This window comes from Oryzias melastigma, linkage group LG2 (assembly GCF_002922805.2).
Source record: "Oryzias melastigma strain HK-1 linkage group LG2, ASM292280v2, whole genome shotgun sequence".
NCBI classification, from domain to species: domain Eukaryota; kingdom Metazoa; phylum Chordata; class Actinopteri; order Beloniformes; family Adrianichthyidae; genus Oryzias; species Oryzias melastigma.
Genome location: NC_050513.1, coordinates 17,499,054 through 17,519,516, shown reverse-complemented (window position 1 = coordinate 17,519,516; position 20,463 = coordinate 17,499,054). Strand labels below are relative to the sequence as shown.

The following is a 20,463-nucleotide window of genomic DNA, read 5'->3' as shown; positions in this document are numbered from 1 at the left end:
TATAAATGTCAGTTTGAATGAAGCGGAAGTGGTTTTATTTTGAAACTCTAAAGCGGAAGCTACCATGCTAACTTGCCGAAATTGACCGGAGCCGCGTCGCGAGGACAGGTGGGAGCTCCGCTCCGGTCTGACGAGCCGCTGTTGTTCTCAATACAAAGGGAACTGGGTCGGAAACAAGAAGAAAAAAACAATTATAAGAACCAAAATCAGTATTTTTTGTCGAAAATATCTAGCGACTAAAATATAAAACCAGTGCGACTTTTTTGTTATTTATATTTTTTTATTTGTAATTTTAAAGCGGCGGCTTTTGTGTGAAAATGTCTATTGGCTGAGATAATTTAAATAGAAGCTGCGCAGTCATACCTTCATAAGAACTGGAGCCAAAACAGGTACGAAAATCATGTTTTTAATGTTTGTTTTCTGTAAAACAGTTCGTTTCATGTCGACTTTAATTTTTTTATTGATGTAAAAAGACAAAGAAGTCGACCCGGAAAGCCACTTCTTCCTGTTTGTGGGTGTGTGTGAACTAAATGTGAGGTTATTTGTTTAAAATTGTCGCTTTTTGTTCCTGTTTTATGGCGTTTTTGAGTCGTTAAAAAGCTCGCGCCGCTGAAATGTGAAATACTTCCGCGTGAGCTGCTCGGTGAAGGGCGGAGAGCATCAAAGGAATTTAAAAAGTTCGTGTGGTTCCGCCTTCAAAAATTAAGCAAAGAGAAGTAGTCCCGACGTAGAAGGTACAAAAATGTAATTTAGAGTGTAAAAAGGTTTTATTTTGAAAGTCCAGGTGCAGGTAGAACCCGGAAGTGGCTTGTCAATCATGTCTTTGGATACTTTTCCACAGTTTTAAGTTCACTTTTGTGTTTTCTGTTGCAGTGTTGATACTGCAAAGACTTCTGGGAGTCCAGTTCTCGTCAGAAGGGATGCAGATTGGTGGCTGAGCGTCCGGCGCCGTTCGGTTGAATCCAGGACGCCCATTTGCTTATCTCCCAGATATGGCGGCTGATGACAAGGTGGCCATCCTCCCGGAGGACGAGGAGGACGCGAAGAAGAAGTATGTGCTGTCCGAGCCGTTCAACTACCTGTCTATGGAGCAGCAGGGGGAGCAGCAGGGTCCAGACCCGGAGCCCCAGCCGGAGCCGGTCCAGGACCTCAAGCCCGTCCCCATGGACTGCTGCGAGAGGCTGTGCCTGCGCATCAACAGCCACCTGCTCATCTCCAAAGTCTTCTACTTCTTCTTCTACGCCGCCTACGGCTCGCTGCACCCCCTGCTGGCGGTGTACTACAAGCAGCTGGGCATGTCGGCGAGCCGCAGCGGACTGCTGGTCGGCATTCGGTACTTCATCGAGTTCTGCAGCGCCCCCTTCTGGGGGATAGTGGCCGACCGCTTCAAGAAGGGCAAAGCGGTGCTGCTGTTCTCCGTCATGTGCTGGCTGATGTTCAACTGCGGGATCGGGTTCGTGAACCCGGCGGACATGCAGTGCGTGGAGGTGGTCGGGTCCTCCACGACGACTGCGGCGCCGACCGCTCCAAACGCCACGGTACCGATCAACTCCACCAACCCGACCAGGAGTCGCAGGAGCGTTCTGGACTTGACTCTCGGCCTCAATGTAACCTCGACCCCCTACAACGTGACTGAGACCGCCACCGTCCACTCCACCGCCACTTCCACCCGACCTCCTACGACCTCGCAGAAGGAGTACCAGATTGTCTTCAACCAGGACCAGGTGGAGACCATCTTCCTCATCATTCTGCTCGTCATCATCGTGGGCGAGTTCTTCAGCGCGCCCGCCGTCACCATCGTGGACACGGTCACCCTGCAGTACCTGGGCAAGGCCCGGGACCGCTACGGCCTGCAGCGGATGTGGGGCTCGCTGGGTTGGGGTCTGGCCATGCTCCTGGTGGGGATCTGGATCGACCACACCCACGTGGCCATCCAGACCCACATCGAGGGGTGCGTGCCGCCGGATTACCGCCTGCACAACTACAGGATCGCGTTCATCGTCTTCGGCGTCCTGATGGGCGTGGCCTTCATCGTGGCCACGCAGTTTTATTTTGAGCGCGGTGGCGACTACACGCAGGAAGTCCCGGAGGTGGTGGAGGAGTCCTCAAACCCCCAGACGGACCCCAGTCCCTCCAGCCAGACGCCCAGCGGGTCGGAGGCGCCGCAGGAGTTCCACTACAGCGACCTGCTGCGGCTGCTGTGCACGGTGCGCTACAGCTCGGTGCTGTTCGTGGCGTGGTTCATGGGGTTCGGCTACGGCTTCGTCTTCAGCTTCCTGTACTGGCACCTGGAGGACCTGAAGGGGACCACCACGCTGTTCGGGGTCTGCTCCGTCCTCAGCCACATCTCCGAGCTCGGCGCCTACTTCACCAGCCACAAGTTCATCGAGCTGGTGGGACACGTCCGGTAAGAACTCGTTATTTTAGTTCTTAAAGTCACATTTGCTGCGTTTGGCGTCTTTAATGTTGCATCAGCGGCATGGAGTCAGGAGGTCAGTGTGTTGTTGTTTTTCTGGGAGGCAGCAGCGGCACAAAGCCGTCATTGATGCTCGGGGTTTCCGTGTCCCTGACTCTGGGGCGGACCGGACACTCGAGGCGGGGTGTTAGATTTCAGGCTGCAGCTTCGAATGCATCAGTCTGCTGCTGGAAACGGCTGAATGACGCTGAGGCAGCGGCTGCCCGGCGATGGCGAGGAATGAATCAGTAACCAAAACCTGTTGAGGAAATGCTTCGACATTTAGAGCTTAGATGCTTTTTTATCGTGTTATCTGCACTCAAAGGGCGGTTAAAGCCTCAAACTGTTCAAAAACGACTTCTCATAATCCGGAGTTCCTTTATTTGGATCATTCTGGTTGTTTTTACTGAAGCTGAAGCCATTTTGAGATAAACGGCGCTCAGTCAAACGTGTTGTTGATCTTCTAACACGTAGAGATTGTCGTTTTTGTGAATTTATTTTTTCATGTTACTATTGATTTTGGGGGTTAGCGCAGTCACAACAGGGTTTGTTTTAGTGATTCAAGTCTGTTTTTGTTTTTTCAAGAGAATATGGCCACAGAAAAAAAATATGGCGCTCGAAAATTAATAGCCGGAAGTCCCTTCCCCATCGCTGTAGAAGTCTTTGAATGGAAGTCCTCCGCCCGTTTTAAGCCTTCGACTTTTTTTTGCCATTTCTTCTCTTTTTTTTTTTTTACTTTTTTCCCGTTTCTGCTCTTTTTTTAATTCCCATTTCTTCTCTCTTTTTTTCTTCTCCTTTTTATTCATTTTTCCCTGTTTCTTCGCTTTTTTCTTTTTTCCAGTGTCTTTTCTCTTTTTTGTTTCTTTTTTCCAATTTCTTCTTTTATTTTTCCTTTTTTTCCCCGTTTCTTCTCTTTTCTTTCTTTTTTAGTTTATTTTCTCCTTTTTTTCTTTTTTATTCCATTTCTTCTTTTTTCCTTTTTTCCCATTTCTTCTCTTTTTTTCCATTTTTCTTTTTCCCCGTTTCCTCTTTCTTTTTATTTTCCAGTTTATTTTCTCCTTTTTTTCTTTTTTATTCCATTTCTTCTTTTTTCCTTTTTTCCCATTTCTTCTCTTTTTTTCCATTTTTCTTTTTCCCCGTTTCCTCTTTCTTTTTATTTTCCAGTTTATTTTCTCCTTTTTTTCTTTTTTATTCCATTTCTTCTTTTTTTTCTTGTTTCCCATTTCTTCTCTCTTTTTTCTTTTTTCCCATTTCTTCTCTTTTTTAAGCTTTTTCCCCCCCCTTTTTTTTTTTACTTTTTTCCTGTTCTTTTTTCTGTTTTCCTGTTTCTTCTACCTTTTTTAAATTTTTTACCAATTTCTTCTCAGTTTTTTTTCTTTTTACTTTTTTCCTGTTTCTTCTCCTTTTTTTAACCTTTTTTCCCATTTCTTCTCTTTTATTTTACCTTCTTTCCTGCAATCGGCTAAAGTTGTGAACTTTCAGCTTCTGGCCACAGATTGATTCTGCCGTCGTCTTTCGTGTCACCAGAACCTCCTCTTTTTACATGAGAAAGCATGTGAACCCTTTGGACTGACTTGGTTTAATGCATAATGAACTGACATAAAATAGTCCGTTTATAAAGAGGAAAATACGCTATTTTTGTTAAATAAGTGAACCGTTGGCGGGGCGCAGCTGCTCACAGTTCTGTAGAAAGTATCCACATTAACAGATTATATTCTGCTGTTTTTAATGGGATTTAATCTCAATCCTGAACACGTTTTGGTTCACATCAAAGCTATTGTTCAAACTGATTTTAGTTTGCTCCTGGTATCCTGTAGCTCCTAAACGAGCTGAAGAGCAATTCCCAGTTTCAGGTGAAACTATTCCTCCTTGGTGAAGCACAGACAAACACTTTATAAATGCAAAAGTGTTCACACCGCCCTAAAATAAGAGATCTCTCAATCTTTATCTGGTTAAGTAAAGATTTAAACCAGTGAAAGTAAAAATAAAATGCTCGAGGGAGTAACCTCCAAAGTATGAGTTGAAGGGAAAGTTAATTTAATTAAATAACAGCTGCTCTTTTCATGATACAGCTATTTGTCTTTGATCTAAAGTAAACCTAGAACAGTCATAAAACACATCACACTTTATCCTCTCTATTACCAAGCTAGCACTTTAGCACATGCTAACACTGTTTCTTACACGTATGTGACTCCTGGAGCTGAAGTTTATGTCCTTAAAGATGAAGCACAAATGAACAAAACCTATTTTTTTTTAATTTATTCTTTTATGAATTAATTTAAAATAAACTGCATCCACTGCTTCAGTTTGTAAATATCTTTTAGGGACAAAAATCATCTTTTATTTAGAAATCTGTTTACAAATCTACAAAATATTAAATTCAATACCTCAGTTTATCTGCATGAATCACATGTTTCATGTTGGAGAAAGTTTACTTTGCCGGTACTTTATTACAATTTAATTAAAAAGAAACAATTTTAATACTTTTTTTTTACTCAAAAGTGTCAAGTGGAGGGTTTATTTCAGCATTAAAAACATTCTAATGAAGTTTATTTCTCTTTTTTTTAGTAATCTGAGACTCATTTGAGGCTAATATTCATCCTTCTGGTGTATTTATTTAATTCTGAACGTTTAAAATTCTTCCATTGGTGTTTAGGATTGAATTAATTAAAAAGATTACACTTTTTTTCTTCAAACACAACATAAAAATGAACATGAGAGTTATAGATGGTCAAAATAAAACAAACAATATAACAGAAAAGGAGTGGGTAGAAGAAAACATCTCGTGTTCCCTTGTTTTTACTTTATCTTATATAGTGTATATATATGTTTACGGTTATACATTCTAAAAACATTGCATTTACTCTCTATGTAACTTATACGTTGGTGGAATTTTATTTTTATTTTAAAAAAAGAAGTATTTAAAGTATCATAAATGAAGATCAAAGTGGGAACTTTTTAACATTTTAGCCTCGATACACTCCAAAGATGAAGCAAGTTTCACTAGAATTAGCTTGTTTTTTTCTGTCTTTAGTGAGTTCTGTTGGAAAGACTGAAGAAGAGATCTTTGAAAACGTCTCCTTCATTTAGATCTACAGACTCGACATCCATGGAGACGTTTGTTCAATAGGATGAAACTGGTTTCTACTGTTAGATTTAAGACCTTTTAAGGCTTCTTAGAAAACAATTCAAGGCGGTTTTCATCAAATCATGGTAAAAGTAGTTAAATGTGTCATTTACAACAGAAATGATAATATTTTTTTATTTTTTGGTACCATGAGGGTGAAAGTTTTCCAGTGAAGGTTCAAAACAATACGTGAAGATGTGGATTGAAGTGGAAGCTGCAGTACTGGTTCTGGCTGTACCGGTCAGGTGACCCCTCCTTAAATACCCCCTAGGAAAAGGAGAAAGAGGAAAAAGATTATAGGTAAAAATGGAGAAGATAATAAAGAAAAAACAGAAAAAGATCAAAGGAAAGAGTGAAAGATTTAAGTAAAACAAGGAAAAGATCAAAGGTAATAGATCAAAATAACTAAAGTAAACAAGGGAAATGATAAAAGTTAAAAAATTAGATGAAAAAGAAAACAGAAAAAGATCAAAGGTAAAGAAAATATAAAAAATTAACAAGGAAAAAGATAAAAGGAAAATTCAAAGATTAAAAAGAAAACAGGAAAACATTAAAGAGAAAATTAAAGGTAAGAAAAGTCAAAGGTTAAAGAGAAGATGAAAAAGATAAAATAAAAAGTGGAAAAGATTAAAGGTAATCGAGGAGTAGATGAAAGGAAAAAATGGGAAAAGATAAAAAAGAAACCAGGAAAAGATCAAAGAGATAAGAGGAAAAGAAAAAGAGAAGGTTAAAGATAAGGGAGGAAAGGATCAAAAGAAAGAGGAATTAATCAAAGGTTAAATAAAGGTAAATGAGTAAAAGCACCAATGGAGAAAAAGTCATATCATCTAAGAGTACGTTGAAACCAGTCGATCCCCCACCGAGCAGAACCACGAACGCGGTTCCACAAGTCCAACTGGATCCTGAACCGGAACACTGCAGCTATCTTTGTAATTTTAGCATCAGAACGACTCCTCTGTTTGCCTTCATGCATACGGCTAAAATCCTTGAGGAGGAACGCCGTCCCTGGTTCTACGACTCAACACAAACCCCACAAAAACAAAGACGGAGTAAACTTTTTAATGTTTAATGGAATGAAAACCTGCAGCTGATATTTCAAAGTTAGCTTCATAAGTTAGCATCCATTTTTGTTCGCTAAACCCCCCAAAAAACAGATGAATCAGAGTAAAGTTTTTATTTTAACTGTGACCAGAACCTTAAACTATTTAGAAATATTTCAAATAGAAACAAAAATAAATATAATTGTATTTATTTGAGGTTTTCTATTGATTTTAATGGAAGATTTACTAATTTCTCGCTAAAATGAATCAACTGTAAAAGTTAAACCACTTCCTGTGGATTGGAGACCATCGGTGAGACTGAAGCGTTGGTTTCTGCCGCCTCCCGTCCTGGGGGGCGTTCGCCGGCTCCTCACGTGAACCCCGCGCCTCCGCATTCCTCCCCTCCGGAGGAACCTGTCGGGCGGTGGGACGCTGCCGTTGCCCCGAGGAATGGAATTCAGCGCCGCCACAATAGTTCTGGTTGAGGATCTGTTTGCTCAGTCTGAGCTGAACTTCCTGAACGAGGTCACAGCGTCTCTGACTTCCTGTTAGCATGAACGGGAAAAATGTGAGCATAACTTCTGATGCTCTCTGACTCACAAAGATTATTACTGGAGCTGGATTTAAAAATAAAATGACATAAAAAATATAAATATTAAGTCAGAAAAATACTTTTATTTAACTTTAAATGCAGAAATTATAGATTTCTTGATGGAAAATTCCACTTTTGATCCAATAGTATAGTTGGAAAAATGTTTATTAAAATAACAAAATTGTTTTTTGGTGATAAATATCTCTCATAAAAACATAAAATACATTTATTCAGTATTTTGGCAGCAATATCATCTCTTAACTATAGTTATTGTTAATGTTTTAAAATCAAAATCCAAGAAACTAGAGAAGAAAAAAGCAAACGGGAAGTATGACTTAACAAAATAAGACTCGTTAAAATGTTTTTATTTTTCTGTTTACATTTTGGAAAGATCAAAGGGGAATGATGGGATTTGTTTGTTCACATTTATGTTTTTAATCCTAAATCTTAGAAAGCAGAAAACTATCAAACTAGAGTATGACTTCCAAAATAAGACTTCAAAGGAACATTAAAAAGTTAAACTTTTAAGTGATGTAATTTTGCAAGGATCAAAGGCGATTTTTGTGATTTAAAGTTAAATCTTTGAAATTAGAAAACAATGAAGCATGTAGTGTAACTTACCAAAATAAAAGATTTTTAACATTAAAAAGTTAAAATATTTCTGTTCCATTTTGCGAGGATCAAAGGTGAATTTTTTGTTTGCTTTAATATTTTAAATCCTAAATCTTAGAAACATAAAAAAAGGAAAGAAAGAAGTTTAGCTCACCAAAATAAAATATTTCAACGTAGGGATGGATGTTTTTTAGACTATTGTAATTTTGCAAAGATCAAAAGATCAAAGATTTGTTCACTTTAATGTTTTAATGCTAAATCAAGAAAATAAAAAAATGGTAAAAATGTTTTTTTTCTTTTATTTTGTAAGGATTACAGGCAAATATTGTGATTGCAAATTTCTTTCTTTATATTAATGTGTTCAAACCATAAATCTAAGAATATTGAAAACCACAAAGCAGGAAGTGAAACTTACCAAAATAAAAGACTTCAAAGGAACATTAAAAAGCTCAAATTTTCCTGTTTTAATTTTACGAGGATCAAATCGACTGTTGTGTTTGTAAATTTGTTTGTAATCATGTTTTGAATCTTAAATTTAAGAAATTAGGAAACAAAAAAAAGCAGGAAATCGAACTTGCCAAAATAAAAGACTTGATAGAATCGATTTGATGTTATAATGTCTTTTTATGAGGATCCAAGGTGATTTTTTTGGTGGTTTAACTTCAGTAGGATTTACTTCCAGCTCATTTGTTTTAAAAATATTAAATCAAATGAAAGTTTTAAAATCGAGTTAGAGTTGACGTTCTGCTTTAAAGGACGCTCTCTTGTGAGAAGGCCGGTATCGGCCTGATCAGATGTGGTCTGGTTGCACCGAAACGGTCCTTCCTGTCCGGACCGTGTTTGTCTTGCCTGAACAAATAGGATAAAGGCGGCGTTCACCTGCAGGCCCATGAAGACTCTCTGAAGCAGAACATTCATTTGAGAGGTTGTGTGGTCAGGAGATCTGGCAGTTTAGTAGTTTTTTTAAAGAAGTCTTCTGGGTTTGTCTTCATGGATAGTGTTCTGGAAACGTTTTCTAACGTTCATATTTCTTGATCATTTTTCCAAACGCTTCCTCTCCTCTCCTCTTCCAGAGTGCTGTACATCGGCCTGGCCTGCAACACCGCCCGGTATCTCTACATCTCCTACCTGGAGAACGCCTGGATCGTGCTGCCCATGGAGGTCCTTCAAGGTAACCAGTCTTATGTTTGGGGGGGCGGGGCTTACAGGAACCGACTGTTTGTCCAAGAGGAGGCTTATCAAGGAGCGCTTTCCCTTCAGCAGGAGAGATCTGTCCCACAAACCAGGGCTCGTGTTGTTTTTGGACTTATGTTGAGTTTGGGTCAAAATTGACCCACTTACACGCTTGAAAAAGGGTCACAATATAAGGGTTAATATGAAACTTTATGTTGATCTTTACTTTAGATTTGTTTTAAATACAGTTTTTCAAAATAAAAGCTGATTGTGTGTGATTCAAAATTGACCCATTTACACACATGAATAAGGGTCATTTTGACCCAAACACAACATGAGGTCTAATAAAACTTCGTTGATCTTTATTTTTTATTTATTTCCTTAAATAAAAAAAATCAAAATAAAAGCTGATTGTGCTCGGGTCAAAATTAACCTATCTTGGCGCTTGAAAGGGGTCATTTTTGACCCGAGCACAATATAAGGGTGGATGAGTTTGTGTTGATTTTTATTTTGGATTTATTTTTTTTTTTTATGTTTCTTTCATAATAAAATCTGATTGTGTTCAGGCCAAAGTGACCCATTTTAGAGCTTGAAAATGGGTCATTTTTGACCCGAGTACAATGTAAGGGTTAATCAAACCTTATGTTGATCTTTACTTTGGATTTGTTTCAAAAACTTTTTTTCAAAGTAAAACTTAATTGTGTTTGAGCCAAAATTAACCCATTTACAAGCATGAAAAGGGGTCATTTTGACCCAAACACTGTGTGAAGTCTAATAAAACTTCGTTGATCTTTATTTTTTATTTATTTCCTTAAATTAACAAAAATCAATATAAAAGCAGATTGTGCTCGGGTCAAAATTGACCCATTTTGGTGCTTGAAAGGGGGTCATTTTTGACCCGAGCACAATGTAAGGGTAAATCAAACATATTGATATTTACTTTGGATTTGTTTCAAATACATTTTTTTTTAAAGTAAAAGATAATTGTGTTCGAGTCAAAATTGACCCATTTACACTCATGAAAAGGGGTCATTTTTGACCGGAGCACAATATAAGGGTGGATGAGTTTGTGTTGATTTCTATTTTGGATTTTCTTTACAATGTTTCTTTCAAAATAAAAGCTAATTGTGTTTGGGTCAAAATTGACCCATTTTAGAGCTTAAAAATGGGTCATTTTGACCCGAGCACAATATAAGGGTGGATGAGTTTGTGTTGATTTTTATTTTGGATTTTTTTATGTTTCTTTCAAAATAAAAGCTGATTGTGTTTGGGTCAAAATTGACCCATTTTAGAGCTTGAAAAGGGGTCACTTTTGACCCGAGCATAATGTAAGGGTTAATCAAACCTTATGTTGAAATTTACTTTGTATGTGTTTCAAATACATTGTTTCAAAGTAAAAGATAATTGTGTCTGAGTAAAAATTGACCCATTTACACGCATGAAAAGGGGTCATTTTTGCCCCCACACACAATATGAAGTCTAACAAGACTTTGTTGATCTTTATTTTAGATTTATTTCCTAAAAAAAATAAGTAAATAAAAAATGCAAAGTAAAAGCTGATGATGCTCTGTTGCTGTTACCATGACAACGTGTCGTTAAAGTCCTCTTTTTGTGAAAAGCATTTAAACCTAACAAGAGCGAGGTTGAAGTACTAATAATTGATGAGTTATTCCGTGAGAGACAGGAAAGCCACCGTCTGACGCAAATTAGTCCATCAATTTCTGACAATGCACACCTCGTTGGGCATTATCACTTGCTTGATGAACACCCTGCAGCCAATCAGAATCAAGTATTCAAATACTATTCAGTATATGCATTTAAAAGTAAAAAAAAGTTAATAAAATGAAAAAAACTCTATTACATTATTGTTTTAAATGATAACTTTTACAAATGCTTAGATTTTCAGTAAATTTCCACTTCATTGTGTCTGAAAGTTTGTATATCGTGCTAAACCTCTAGAGATCACAGCGGGGTCAAAGTGATGAATCCAACCGGAGCAGACGCTAATAAAAAACAAAAAAAACATCCAAGGACAAACAAACGAGCTGCAGACGTTCAGAGGAGAACAGGCGCCGCTTTGTTTGAGACGTCCTCCCTGAGAAAACACGCCGAGTCAACGGATGAATCCTAGTCTAAAGCTCTGGATCCACTCGGGGATTAATGCTTTCAAATGATCCAGAAAAGAGCTGGTCACATGACGTCTTTCTCTGCAAGCAGGAAGTTGAGGGAAGCAAATTTCTCTGTTTTCATTTACGTTAATCAGTTTTGACCCAAACCGTCAGACAGGAAGTCGGTTCTTTTATTTTGTTGACGATTCTGTAAGAAGCAAAGCAAACAGCAGCTCCTCAGAATGGAAACGTCTGTTTTTGTTCTCGAGTGACGCAATCCAGGCGCCAAAGAAAAGAAAAAGGTGTGGGGGGGAAAACTCCCAGAATGCCTTTAGAAAACGTTGAAGTGAAAGTTATGATCATTGTTAATCTACGTCTGTTTTTTTTTCCTGGTCGCTTCAGTTCTGCTCTGAAAGTTTTCCTCTCTGCTTCACAAAGCAAAGAATGTGCAGCTGAAGTCATGAGTCATGTTGTGATGTAAGACGTGTTTGGAAGAGCTCACCTGTGCGTCCTGCAGGGGTGACGCACGCCTCCGTCTGGGCGGCGTGCATCTCCTTCCTGAGCGCCGCCGTGCCGCCGGCGTTGAGGACGTCGGCTCAGGGGATCCTACAGGGGCTGCACCTGGGGCTGGGCCGCGGCTGTGGAGCCATGGTGGGAGGAGTCTTCGTCAGTTATTTTGGTATGAAAAAAATTAAACAAAAACGTGCTCTGAGTTTAAAAAATGAGGTTTTATTGAACGGTTATTGGTGGTTTCAGGTGCCGCGAAGACGTTCAGAGGAATCGGCATGGCGTCCCTCGTCATCCTCCTCATCTTCTCCCTCATCCAGTGTCTGAGTGAAGACAGCAAAGAGAAAGGTGAGCGGGAAAACTCCCATCAGCCTTTGCTCTCCACAGACACACAGTCCTGAAGCTTATCTACTAAATACATTCAAATAAAAAGCAGAAAAGATTCATTAGTATGAACATTTATAGTCCTCTTCATCCAAAACTGATGAGTCACTTTTGATCTGGACAGTTCATTTCTAATCACTGTAAAACAAAGAAAAGGAACAATTTAAGGGCTAAGTACGACAGAAACACCAATAAAAATGTACATGTGATTATTAAGTTGTACAATTATGAGAAAAGTCAAATGTTTACGACAATGGAATCGCACATTTGTGAGGAAAGTCGACTTTTAATAAGAATAAAAATGTGTGAAATTCATAAAATTATTAAAACATTTCATTATTTGCAAGAAAAAAGTTGTTCAAATGTGAAGTGCGCTATAACCTTCGTAACAATAACTAAGTGGTTAAAAGTTGTAAATCTCCTGGTTTATTTGAGTAAAGAGCAGCTGGAACACAGTTAAAGTAGGGCTGGGATGATTAAATCAATTTTAGATCAATAATCAGAAAAGTACAGACACAGAAAGCAAAAATTAGTTAGCTTGATGCTAACGTATAATGGGATTTTCAATTGGACGGCTAATGCTAACGCTGGGTCGACCTAAACACACGTTTCTGAATAAATGAACATCTTTATATGAATTTTCTAAAGTATTTTTAGGAAAAAATATTAAAGTTGCTCATACTTTCTTCTTCTTCTGGAATAAGGTGTAATGCTATAACGCGATCGCCACCTAGTGGCCAAATTGAAACTCCCTCCAGGAGAGGCAGAACAATCGTTGGAGCTTCTCTGTATGATGTTAACAATTTCATTATAGTTCCACTGATAAATGTTACAGTGTGTGGACTGTAAAAATAAATAACTTCAAAACATAGACATAGATTAATGTATTTCTAAACAAATAAAATGTGTAAACTCAAAAATAATCTAAATTGAGAGAATCTAAGACTAAAAACAAATCTGAATCAAATCTATTCAGGCTCTAGTGAATCGAAGTGAATCTATTCTGGAATCTGTGATGCCCAGTCCTACATTTAAGCTTCAAAAACTCATAATTTTCCAAGTAAGACATTGTGTTTTTTTCAAAATATAATGTAGCATTTTGGAACGTTACCTTCATTTTTTTTTTTATTTTTATAATAAAAATAAGATGGACATTTTTTGTAAATGTATAACCTTGTCATGTATTACTCAATTTTCATTAACTTTTTAAGTTTTCTTTTTTTTTCAAACATACTTTATTCTTTTTAAAAGTACAACATTTTATATCAGAAATAAAATCATAAAATGTTGACGTTTTTTAAAAATATTTAGACGATTTTTTTCTTGTAAAATTTTACAACTTTATTCTCATAGTTTTGCTTTCATGGCGGCTTTTAATACTCAGTTTTAGCTAAGATTGCCTTTAATTTAGTCAGAATTTGTTTAAAAGTTCAAAAATATTTTTTAAGAAACTCTTCAAAAACACTGTTATTGCAGGTCATTATTTCTGGCTAGTTTCTGAAGTAGCCATTTTGTTTGTACTTCATTGCTAAACAATAAAGATTCATTCAAAATTTTCAGTATTCTAACAGTTGTTGTATTCTTTTCTTGGCATCTGAATAGTTAAAGTAATGTTTTGTCTAATCTGAAGACAAACTGATTTTCCGTCGATTCATTCTCTACTGTAAATTGAGAGTGTCCCGGACAAGCCCCCGATGTTGACCTCTGCATGTAAGTAAAACTTTTCAGAATAAAGTCCCTGATTCTGACGTTTTCCTTCAGAGGACCAAATCCTGGCGGAGAACATCCCAGTTCCGTCCAGCCCCGTCCCCATCGCCACCATCGACCTGGTTCAGAACCAGAACCAGAGCGCCGTGGACAGCCCGATCCCGGCCCGCCCGGCCACGGCGCTGCTCCTCAAGAAGACGAAGCACCAGCAGGACCAGGAGGACCCGATGAAGCCGGCCTGGGTGCTCTCCGGCGCCCCCTGGGTCACCATCGCCTTCGCCATCGTCCAGATCAGAGAGATGATCAGCCTGAAGAGGAGCAGCCGACCCGCCACGGAAGATCAAGCGCTGGAGGTAAACGGAGGAGCGTCTGCTCCAGACCAGAACACTGAAGCGAGCGAGAAAGGAAGCAGAAATGACTAACAAACTGACATGTTTGAGTGGTCTTCTCTAAATCTGTAACTTTCACTAATCAGAAACTTCCTCCTCTCATCGGCTGGCTGCTCTCTGAAGAAAGGTGAGGCGTTGGCTGTGTGGCGGTGAACGTGTTTGTGTGGCGCTGCGGTGACGGGTCTCCGCCCAGGCTCTGCTGTGTTTGCGCTGACGTGTGATCTGTCGTGTAGTTGTGGGTGTGTCGCCGGCCTACGGGGTCTGACTCAGGAGCGCGCGCCTGCATGCTTCGCTTTCCTGCTGGCCCCGCCCCCTCCTGCCTGTCTTTGTGCTGAAGCGTCGACGTCGGCTCTCGACCGCGGCTTGCGGAGGTGGGGACACCTGTCCGTGCAGGTGATCCAGTTCAGCAGCTGCTGGGCTTTGTTCGTCACGGATCAAAGCTCACAAAAACCCAAACAAAAACTCTGTGTTCGCACAAACAAAACACACGTTTCCCTTTATGTGCAAAAAAAATAAGAATTAGAACATCAAAAACAGGTAAGTTGACTCAAAACGAATATTCATGAACAAAAAAATACATTTTATTTTAAAATACAATGTTTTAGGTTCATTTTGTTGAATTGTAATTCAGAGTTTTTCTTCCAAAAATGAAAATTAAAAAATATATAAATAAATCTCCCATGATTTTTCCTTAATCCTTAAATACTTCAACCCAATTAACATAACTCCAGAGGATTCTGGGGTGGAGAAAAGCAACTTTGTACCGATATGAAACACTTTAATACCCTAAAATGATCACAATTAGTTGGTTTTCATTAATTGCATAAACTTTTTACTACTGTAAAGTTTTCAGGTTCTGTTTTTTTTTTCAATCTGCTACTGTAAACTTTACTACCTTTAATTTGTCTAAATCAGTTTATTTACATCAATTGCATAAACACTTTACTACTGTAAAGTAGTCGTGATCTGTTGCTTTTACGTTAATTACATAAACTCTAAGCTACTGTAAACTTTACGATCCTTAAGTAGTCAGAATCAGTTTGATTACTGTAATTGCATAATTACTTTACCACTGTGAATTTTACATTAATACAGTAATTAATTACTTTACGGTAATTACATAAATTCTAAGCTACAGTAAACTTTACTACCGTAAAGTAGTTGGAATCTGTTATTTTTTACGTCAATTTCATAAACTCTTAACTACTGGAAACTTTACTACCCTAAAGTAGTCAAAATCTGTTTGATTACTGTAATTGCATGAATACTTTACCACGGTAAATTTTACTACCATAAACTAGTCGGACTCAGTTGCCTCACGGTGATTGCATAAACTCTGTATAAGTGTAAACTTTACTTCCTAATTTATTCACAATTAGTTTGTTTACGTCATTCCATAAAAATATTTAATACCTTAAACTTTGCTATTGTCAGGATCAGTGTTTTCATAACGGCATAAACACTCCCAGTAAATTTCTCTACCGTAAAGTAGTCGGAATTTGTTGCTTCACGTTATTTCCATAAACACTTTACTACTTTAATTTAATCAGACTTGTATTGTATTTGTTAATTCTATAAACACGTTTACTACCGTAAACTTTACTGCTGTGATTTAATGAGATTTACATTGTATTCATTAATTCTATAAACACGTTTACTACTTTAATTTAATCAGACTTATATTGTATTTGTTAATTCTATAAAAACTTTTACTACCGTAAACTTTACAACTGTAAAGTAGTTAGAATCTGTTGCTTTACGTTAATTGCATAAACACTTTACAACCATTGATTTTTGTCCTTTAATGTAGTAAAGCTTCGTTATTAACCTTTAAACATCGGATATGTTACCAGGAAAACCTAAATGATACTTTTTGACGTACCGTGAATGTACGCGATCAACGTGGATCAGCTGTTTCTGATCCACGTTGATCCAAGTTACGGCTGTCAAAAGACGGTTTGAGTTTGTTCCTGCGCCGAACGCAGCCTCAAGCTATTAAAGTTGATTTAAAAAGTCGTTTAAAGTAAGACGCCATCTCTAAGATGTTAACCACTGTGGCCTTTAGCATGATGGGACATCCCAGCTCTAAATGAAGCTTAGAAATTTTTCTAATATTTGAACATTTGAAAATATTTTTTTTATTTGGACATTAAAGTTTTACAGTAAAAAAAAAAGTACATTCTGTTAACTCTTGTTCTTTAGTTTTTCCAGTCAAAACGATGTGATGATTCAGGCTCTGGTGTCACAAACACCCACAGCTGTGAAAGTGGACCCGATTGATGACATTTCAGATAGCAGGCCGTGCACGCCGCCTCGGCCCACGTGCACTTAAACCAATCCCACGGCGGAGTCGCTCCTGAACCGTCATGTGAGCGTTAAGAGTCTCCACCGCGGAGCGACCAGCTGAAACGAAAGGATTTCAAGTCGTAAAAATCAGCAGATGAAACCGTTTTTAGAGAAAAGTCTTTTTGTTTTTTGCCCCTCCCCCACACACCCTGTTACCATATTAGCGTAAATTACACATCTGGGTTAAAGTTACAGAAGGAAGTTAGATTGAAGACGTTCACAAGAGTTAAAAAATCTCATTTTTTATGTGGTTTGTTAGAAAGTCAAAGTTGTGACAATTGTTGCTTTTTGTGAAACCAGAGCTGTGCGGTTACCACAGCAACCTCATTAAAAACCAGGTTTAATTTCTATTTCTTCAAGCTTTAGCTTCTAACTGAAGGTTCATGGATTTTCTGGTGCTTTAAAAGGGTTCCTTGAAACATTTTTAAGGTAAAAAAAAAAAGCTTCAAACACTTTCCATCCTTCTGTTTGCTGAGTCCTCAGAGGAAGACGAGCGCACATCAAAGAAATAAGACGGCAGGATTAACCTTGAGAAACGGTTGTGGGAGGTCCTCCTTGATCAGTGATGAAGAGCTGAGGCCCAACAGAAATGGAGGAGTGAAGCTAACCCGCGTCTCCTCCATGAACAACAGTCCAGGGGCCTGATTTATAAACATCTGTGCGTACGCGCACGTTTGTATTCATACAAAAGCAAAAAAGTGAGACGACAACATCATCGGTGACAAATAAATCCCACTCAGATAAGACAACACTTCATCGCAAGCTTGCTATAACCTTCGTAACAATAACTAAGTGGTTAAAAGTTGTAAATCTCCTGGTTTCTTTGAGCAAAGAGCAGCTGGAACACAGTTTCTTGTGGAGTTAGCATGTTAGGGGCTTGTCCGGGATCTCCGGTTTCCTCACACCGTCCAAAACCGTCAATTAAATAATTGTTGCCCCTAGGTGTGCGTGTGTGTGGCGCCCCGCCACGGCCTGGAGACTTGTTCAGACGGGCTTCCCCCAACTGTGGCTAGGATAGGCTCCAGCAACTCCCACAAGGGATTCAGTGGGCTCTGAAAAAGTCTGTGAACACAGGAAATAGTAGGAATATAAATAAAATTGGTATCAAAATTGTTGTCATTTTGGGGGCGGGGCACCTGTCAAATGTGTTTGATGGATGGTGGAGGGCAGGGGTCCGCTACTTTAAACAGTAAAAGAGCCATTTGGACTAGTTTTCTACTGATCAAAGCTTAGAAGGAGCCACATTGATCTACTTTAGCCTGTAAGAAATTTGAGTAAAAAACTACAATAAAAATAAATAAATAAATATGAATTATTTCTATTTTTTGGCACGAGCAAAAGCAAAAATATAGAAAGAAACTAGCATCTCTCAAAATGTGAAGTTTTTTTAGTTTTTACCTTTTAGTAGGTAAAAATTAGTAAAAATAGTAGATGCCAAATTAGCCAAAAAGCTAGCTCTTTGCTAACATACTAGCTAAACTCCCAAATTGCCTAAAATTCTTCAGTAAACTAAATTGCTCAAAGATGTTAGCCTGTTGCTAAACTCTAAATTAGCGTAAAAAATCTCAGTAGATACGAAATTACCCAAAAACTTTAGCTTAGTGCTAAGTTTTTAGCTAAATTACAAATTAGCATAAAAAACTCAGTAGAGGCAAATTAGGCAAAAATAAAAAAAAGCTTACTTGTTGCTTAATTACTAGCTAATTACTAGCCTAAAATTTCTTATTAAACTAAATTACAAAAATTAAAAAACGTACTATTTTATTTTTCTTCAGCCGAAGAGCCACCATGGAGACCCCTGGTGTAGGGTCAAAGGTCACCTGTCAAAATGACTTTGATGGAAAGTACATTCTTACTTCTTCTACATCAAAAGGAAAACGTGTCCATTTCTATGGCAACCATTTCAAGAGATCCAGTTCGGAAATGAGACTCACTACGAAAACCTTTTTGGTGTTTAACGTCACAGATCGCTAACATAGTTTTTTTAAGCCAACGTCTCCATTCTGTGTCCTGATTGGCTGAAGCTGCTTATGAATGTTTGTTGACCGGTTAGTAATTAATCCGAGTTGTTGATGGATCAGTGAGCGTGGCAGGAAAAAACAGGATTTGCATGCGTTTATAAAAAATGCAATTAAAAATCTGAACATTTTTTAATTCCATGCACAGTTCAGGATGTTTTAGCGTTTTTTTATTGTTCATTTTTATTTTTATTTATTTCTTTTTGTTGCTAGGTGACTGATCAAGCTCCGCCCGAAAGCCAAGAGGCGGGAGAGGCGAGCATCGGAGAACAGGAACCTGAAACCCAACGAAGCAGCGACGACACGGAACCGACAGACCCAACCCAGCCCGTCTCGGAGGGGGGCGGGCCGAAGGAAAACCCCGCCTTCACGGAGGAGGACACACAGCGATACTTGAGCTGATCTCCGTCACGGAGACGAGTGTAAACTCTGTATTTATACCGACGAATACGAAAATCTGTGGAGTTAAATTATTGGGATTTAATTTATTTATTTGAATTTTTTCGTGGGTATGTTCGGGTTTGAAATGGAAGTTCTCCCCCTCTTTAGTTTTTTTGCACCGTCTGATCCGTAAAGGTCAAACGTTCCTCTTTATAAGCTATTTATTCCCTGAAAACAGCCGAGTGTTGAATCAATGACTCGGCACTTTGATCCAGAAACATGACGCTGCGCTTTCAGAGGATCGTCGCTACGGTGACAGCATCAAAGTCAACTTCCAAAAATAGAATTCAATGTCAAAAAAGTTTTTTTTTTCTTTCTAAGTTTCATTTGTATTTTCAGAAACTAGTGAGTCTAGTTAAATACGGTTCAGAAAAGATCAATTTTCCACAGAAAAACAAAACAAACCGAGGTATTTGGAACCAAACGAGCTGCTTAACATTTCCTGAAAACAAACCGTTTCATTTTGTTTGATTCTCAAACCGATCAGAAAGTATTTGTGAGAGAAAAGTGCCTGAAAGCTGCAGTAGAAACACTCCGCTGGGGATTTAGCCACAAAAAAAGTCTAAAAATATGAAGACTTCAACGGCATTTGTGAGTCTTTTTTCCCTACATTTGATCAGTGAGATTCCAGACTTAAAGGCCTTTTATTTTATTTTTTTAAGCCTCTTTAATCTGCAGTTTTCTTGTGTCCGGTACTCCTACGGAGATTCCTACTGTTCAAACTGCCAACGCTGGCGCGCAGACTCGCCTCTGAACTTCCATGCCAAAAAGTTCCCAGTATTCAGCGTCTCTGCGGAGGAAAGCCTTAAGATGAACTCTGTTCATTGTCTTGTTGCACACATGATTAAAGGATGTTTTGGAAAAACACTCAAAGGATTTGTTTTTGTCAGAAAAAATCCCCAAAAGAAGCCTCCAGAAACAAAAGGTTTTTAAAGCTTGTCCCCGCAGTAGCGGATGGCGGCCACTTGATGGCAGTAGCGCTCCAGCCGGCGGCCGGCGCCGCTCCGTCAGTGGAGGGTTATTGAGGTCGTGGTGCGCCTGCTACTGATGGGTGTGAGTGGGAGGACAGTAATAGGCTTCCTCAAAAACGAGACTGCGCGCTGTCATGAAAAAATGATAATAAAACGGAGCCGCCCCGGCTCCACTCGCCCCGCTGACGCCCGGCGAGGGAAGGGAAGTCATCAGCGGCACGGTTCTGGGATCGTCAGGCGGGTCCGTTGTGACCCGACTCAGATCCCAGCTTAGAGTTCAGGCCTCAAGAGTTTAAAAGGACGATTGTTGTGAAGCAGAATCTGAAATCTTCCCCTCCCCCTCCAGTTGTAGGGGTATTTGGGGGGGTAGGGCGGTCCGAAATAGTGAAGGTTCATGACTTTTAGACTTTAGACTCCGCCTGTAGGACGATCTGTGCCCTAACCTTTCTTAAATTGGACAATATTTTAACAGATTGGTCCAAATTTAAATTTTTAAGTTTCTGGTTTATGAAAATCTGTTTTCAAAATAAATGTGAAATTTTGTTAAAAAAAAAAGTCTAAAAATATCAACTGATAATTTTTATGCGGATGAT

The 20,463-nt window shown here is 38.8% G+C and overlaps 1 protein-coding gene across 2 annotated transcripts; it reads left to right on the top strand.

Annotated features, from left to right (window-relative positions):
- The first annotated feature begins 43 nt into the window (after positions 1–43).
- Positions 44–19,766, top strand: LOC112156704 (major facilitator superfamily domain-containing protein 6-A). Of its 2 annotated transcripts, XM_024288997.2 has the most exons (8): positions 44–389; positions 874–2,407; positions 8,900–8,997; positions 11,625–11,786; positions 11,864–11,962; positions 13,760–14,058; positions 14,181–14,221; positions 18,672–18,806. In XM_024288997.2, exons 2-8 carry the CDS (start codon positions 993–995, stop codon positions 18,673–18,675), a joined length of 2,118 nt encoding a protein of 705 aa, XP_024144765.1. In that variant the 5' UTR covers positions 44–389; positions 874–992; the 3' UTR covers positions 18,676–18,806. The 2 variants fall into 2 exon arrangements, with proteins under 2 accessions (XP_024144765.1, XP_024144763.1); XM_024288995.2 differs by lacking the exon at positions 14,181–14,221 and having other exon boundaries at positions 46–389; positions 18,672–19,766.
- Positions 19,767–20,463: the final 697 nt, after the last annotated feature.

Bases quoted from the DNA above. Each gene is read 5' to 3' on its own strand.
- LOC112156704 (XM_024288995.2), top strand. From the start codon at position 993: ATGGCGGCTGATGACAAGGTGGCCATCCTCCCGGAGGACGAGGAGGAC. The intron at 2,408-8,899 runs GTAAGAACTCGT...CTCCTCTTCCAG, and splicing joins GAGCTGGTGGGACACGTCCG to AGTGCTGTACATCGGCCTGG. The intron at 11,963-13,759 runs GTGAGCGGGAAA...GTTTTCCTTCAG, and splicing joins TGAAGACAGCAAAGAGAAAG to AGGACCAAATCCTGGCGGAG.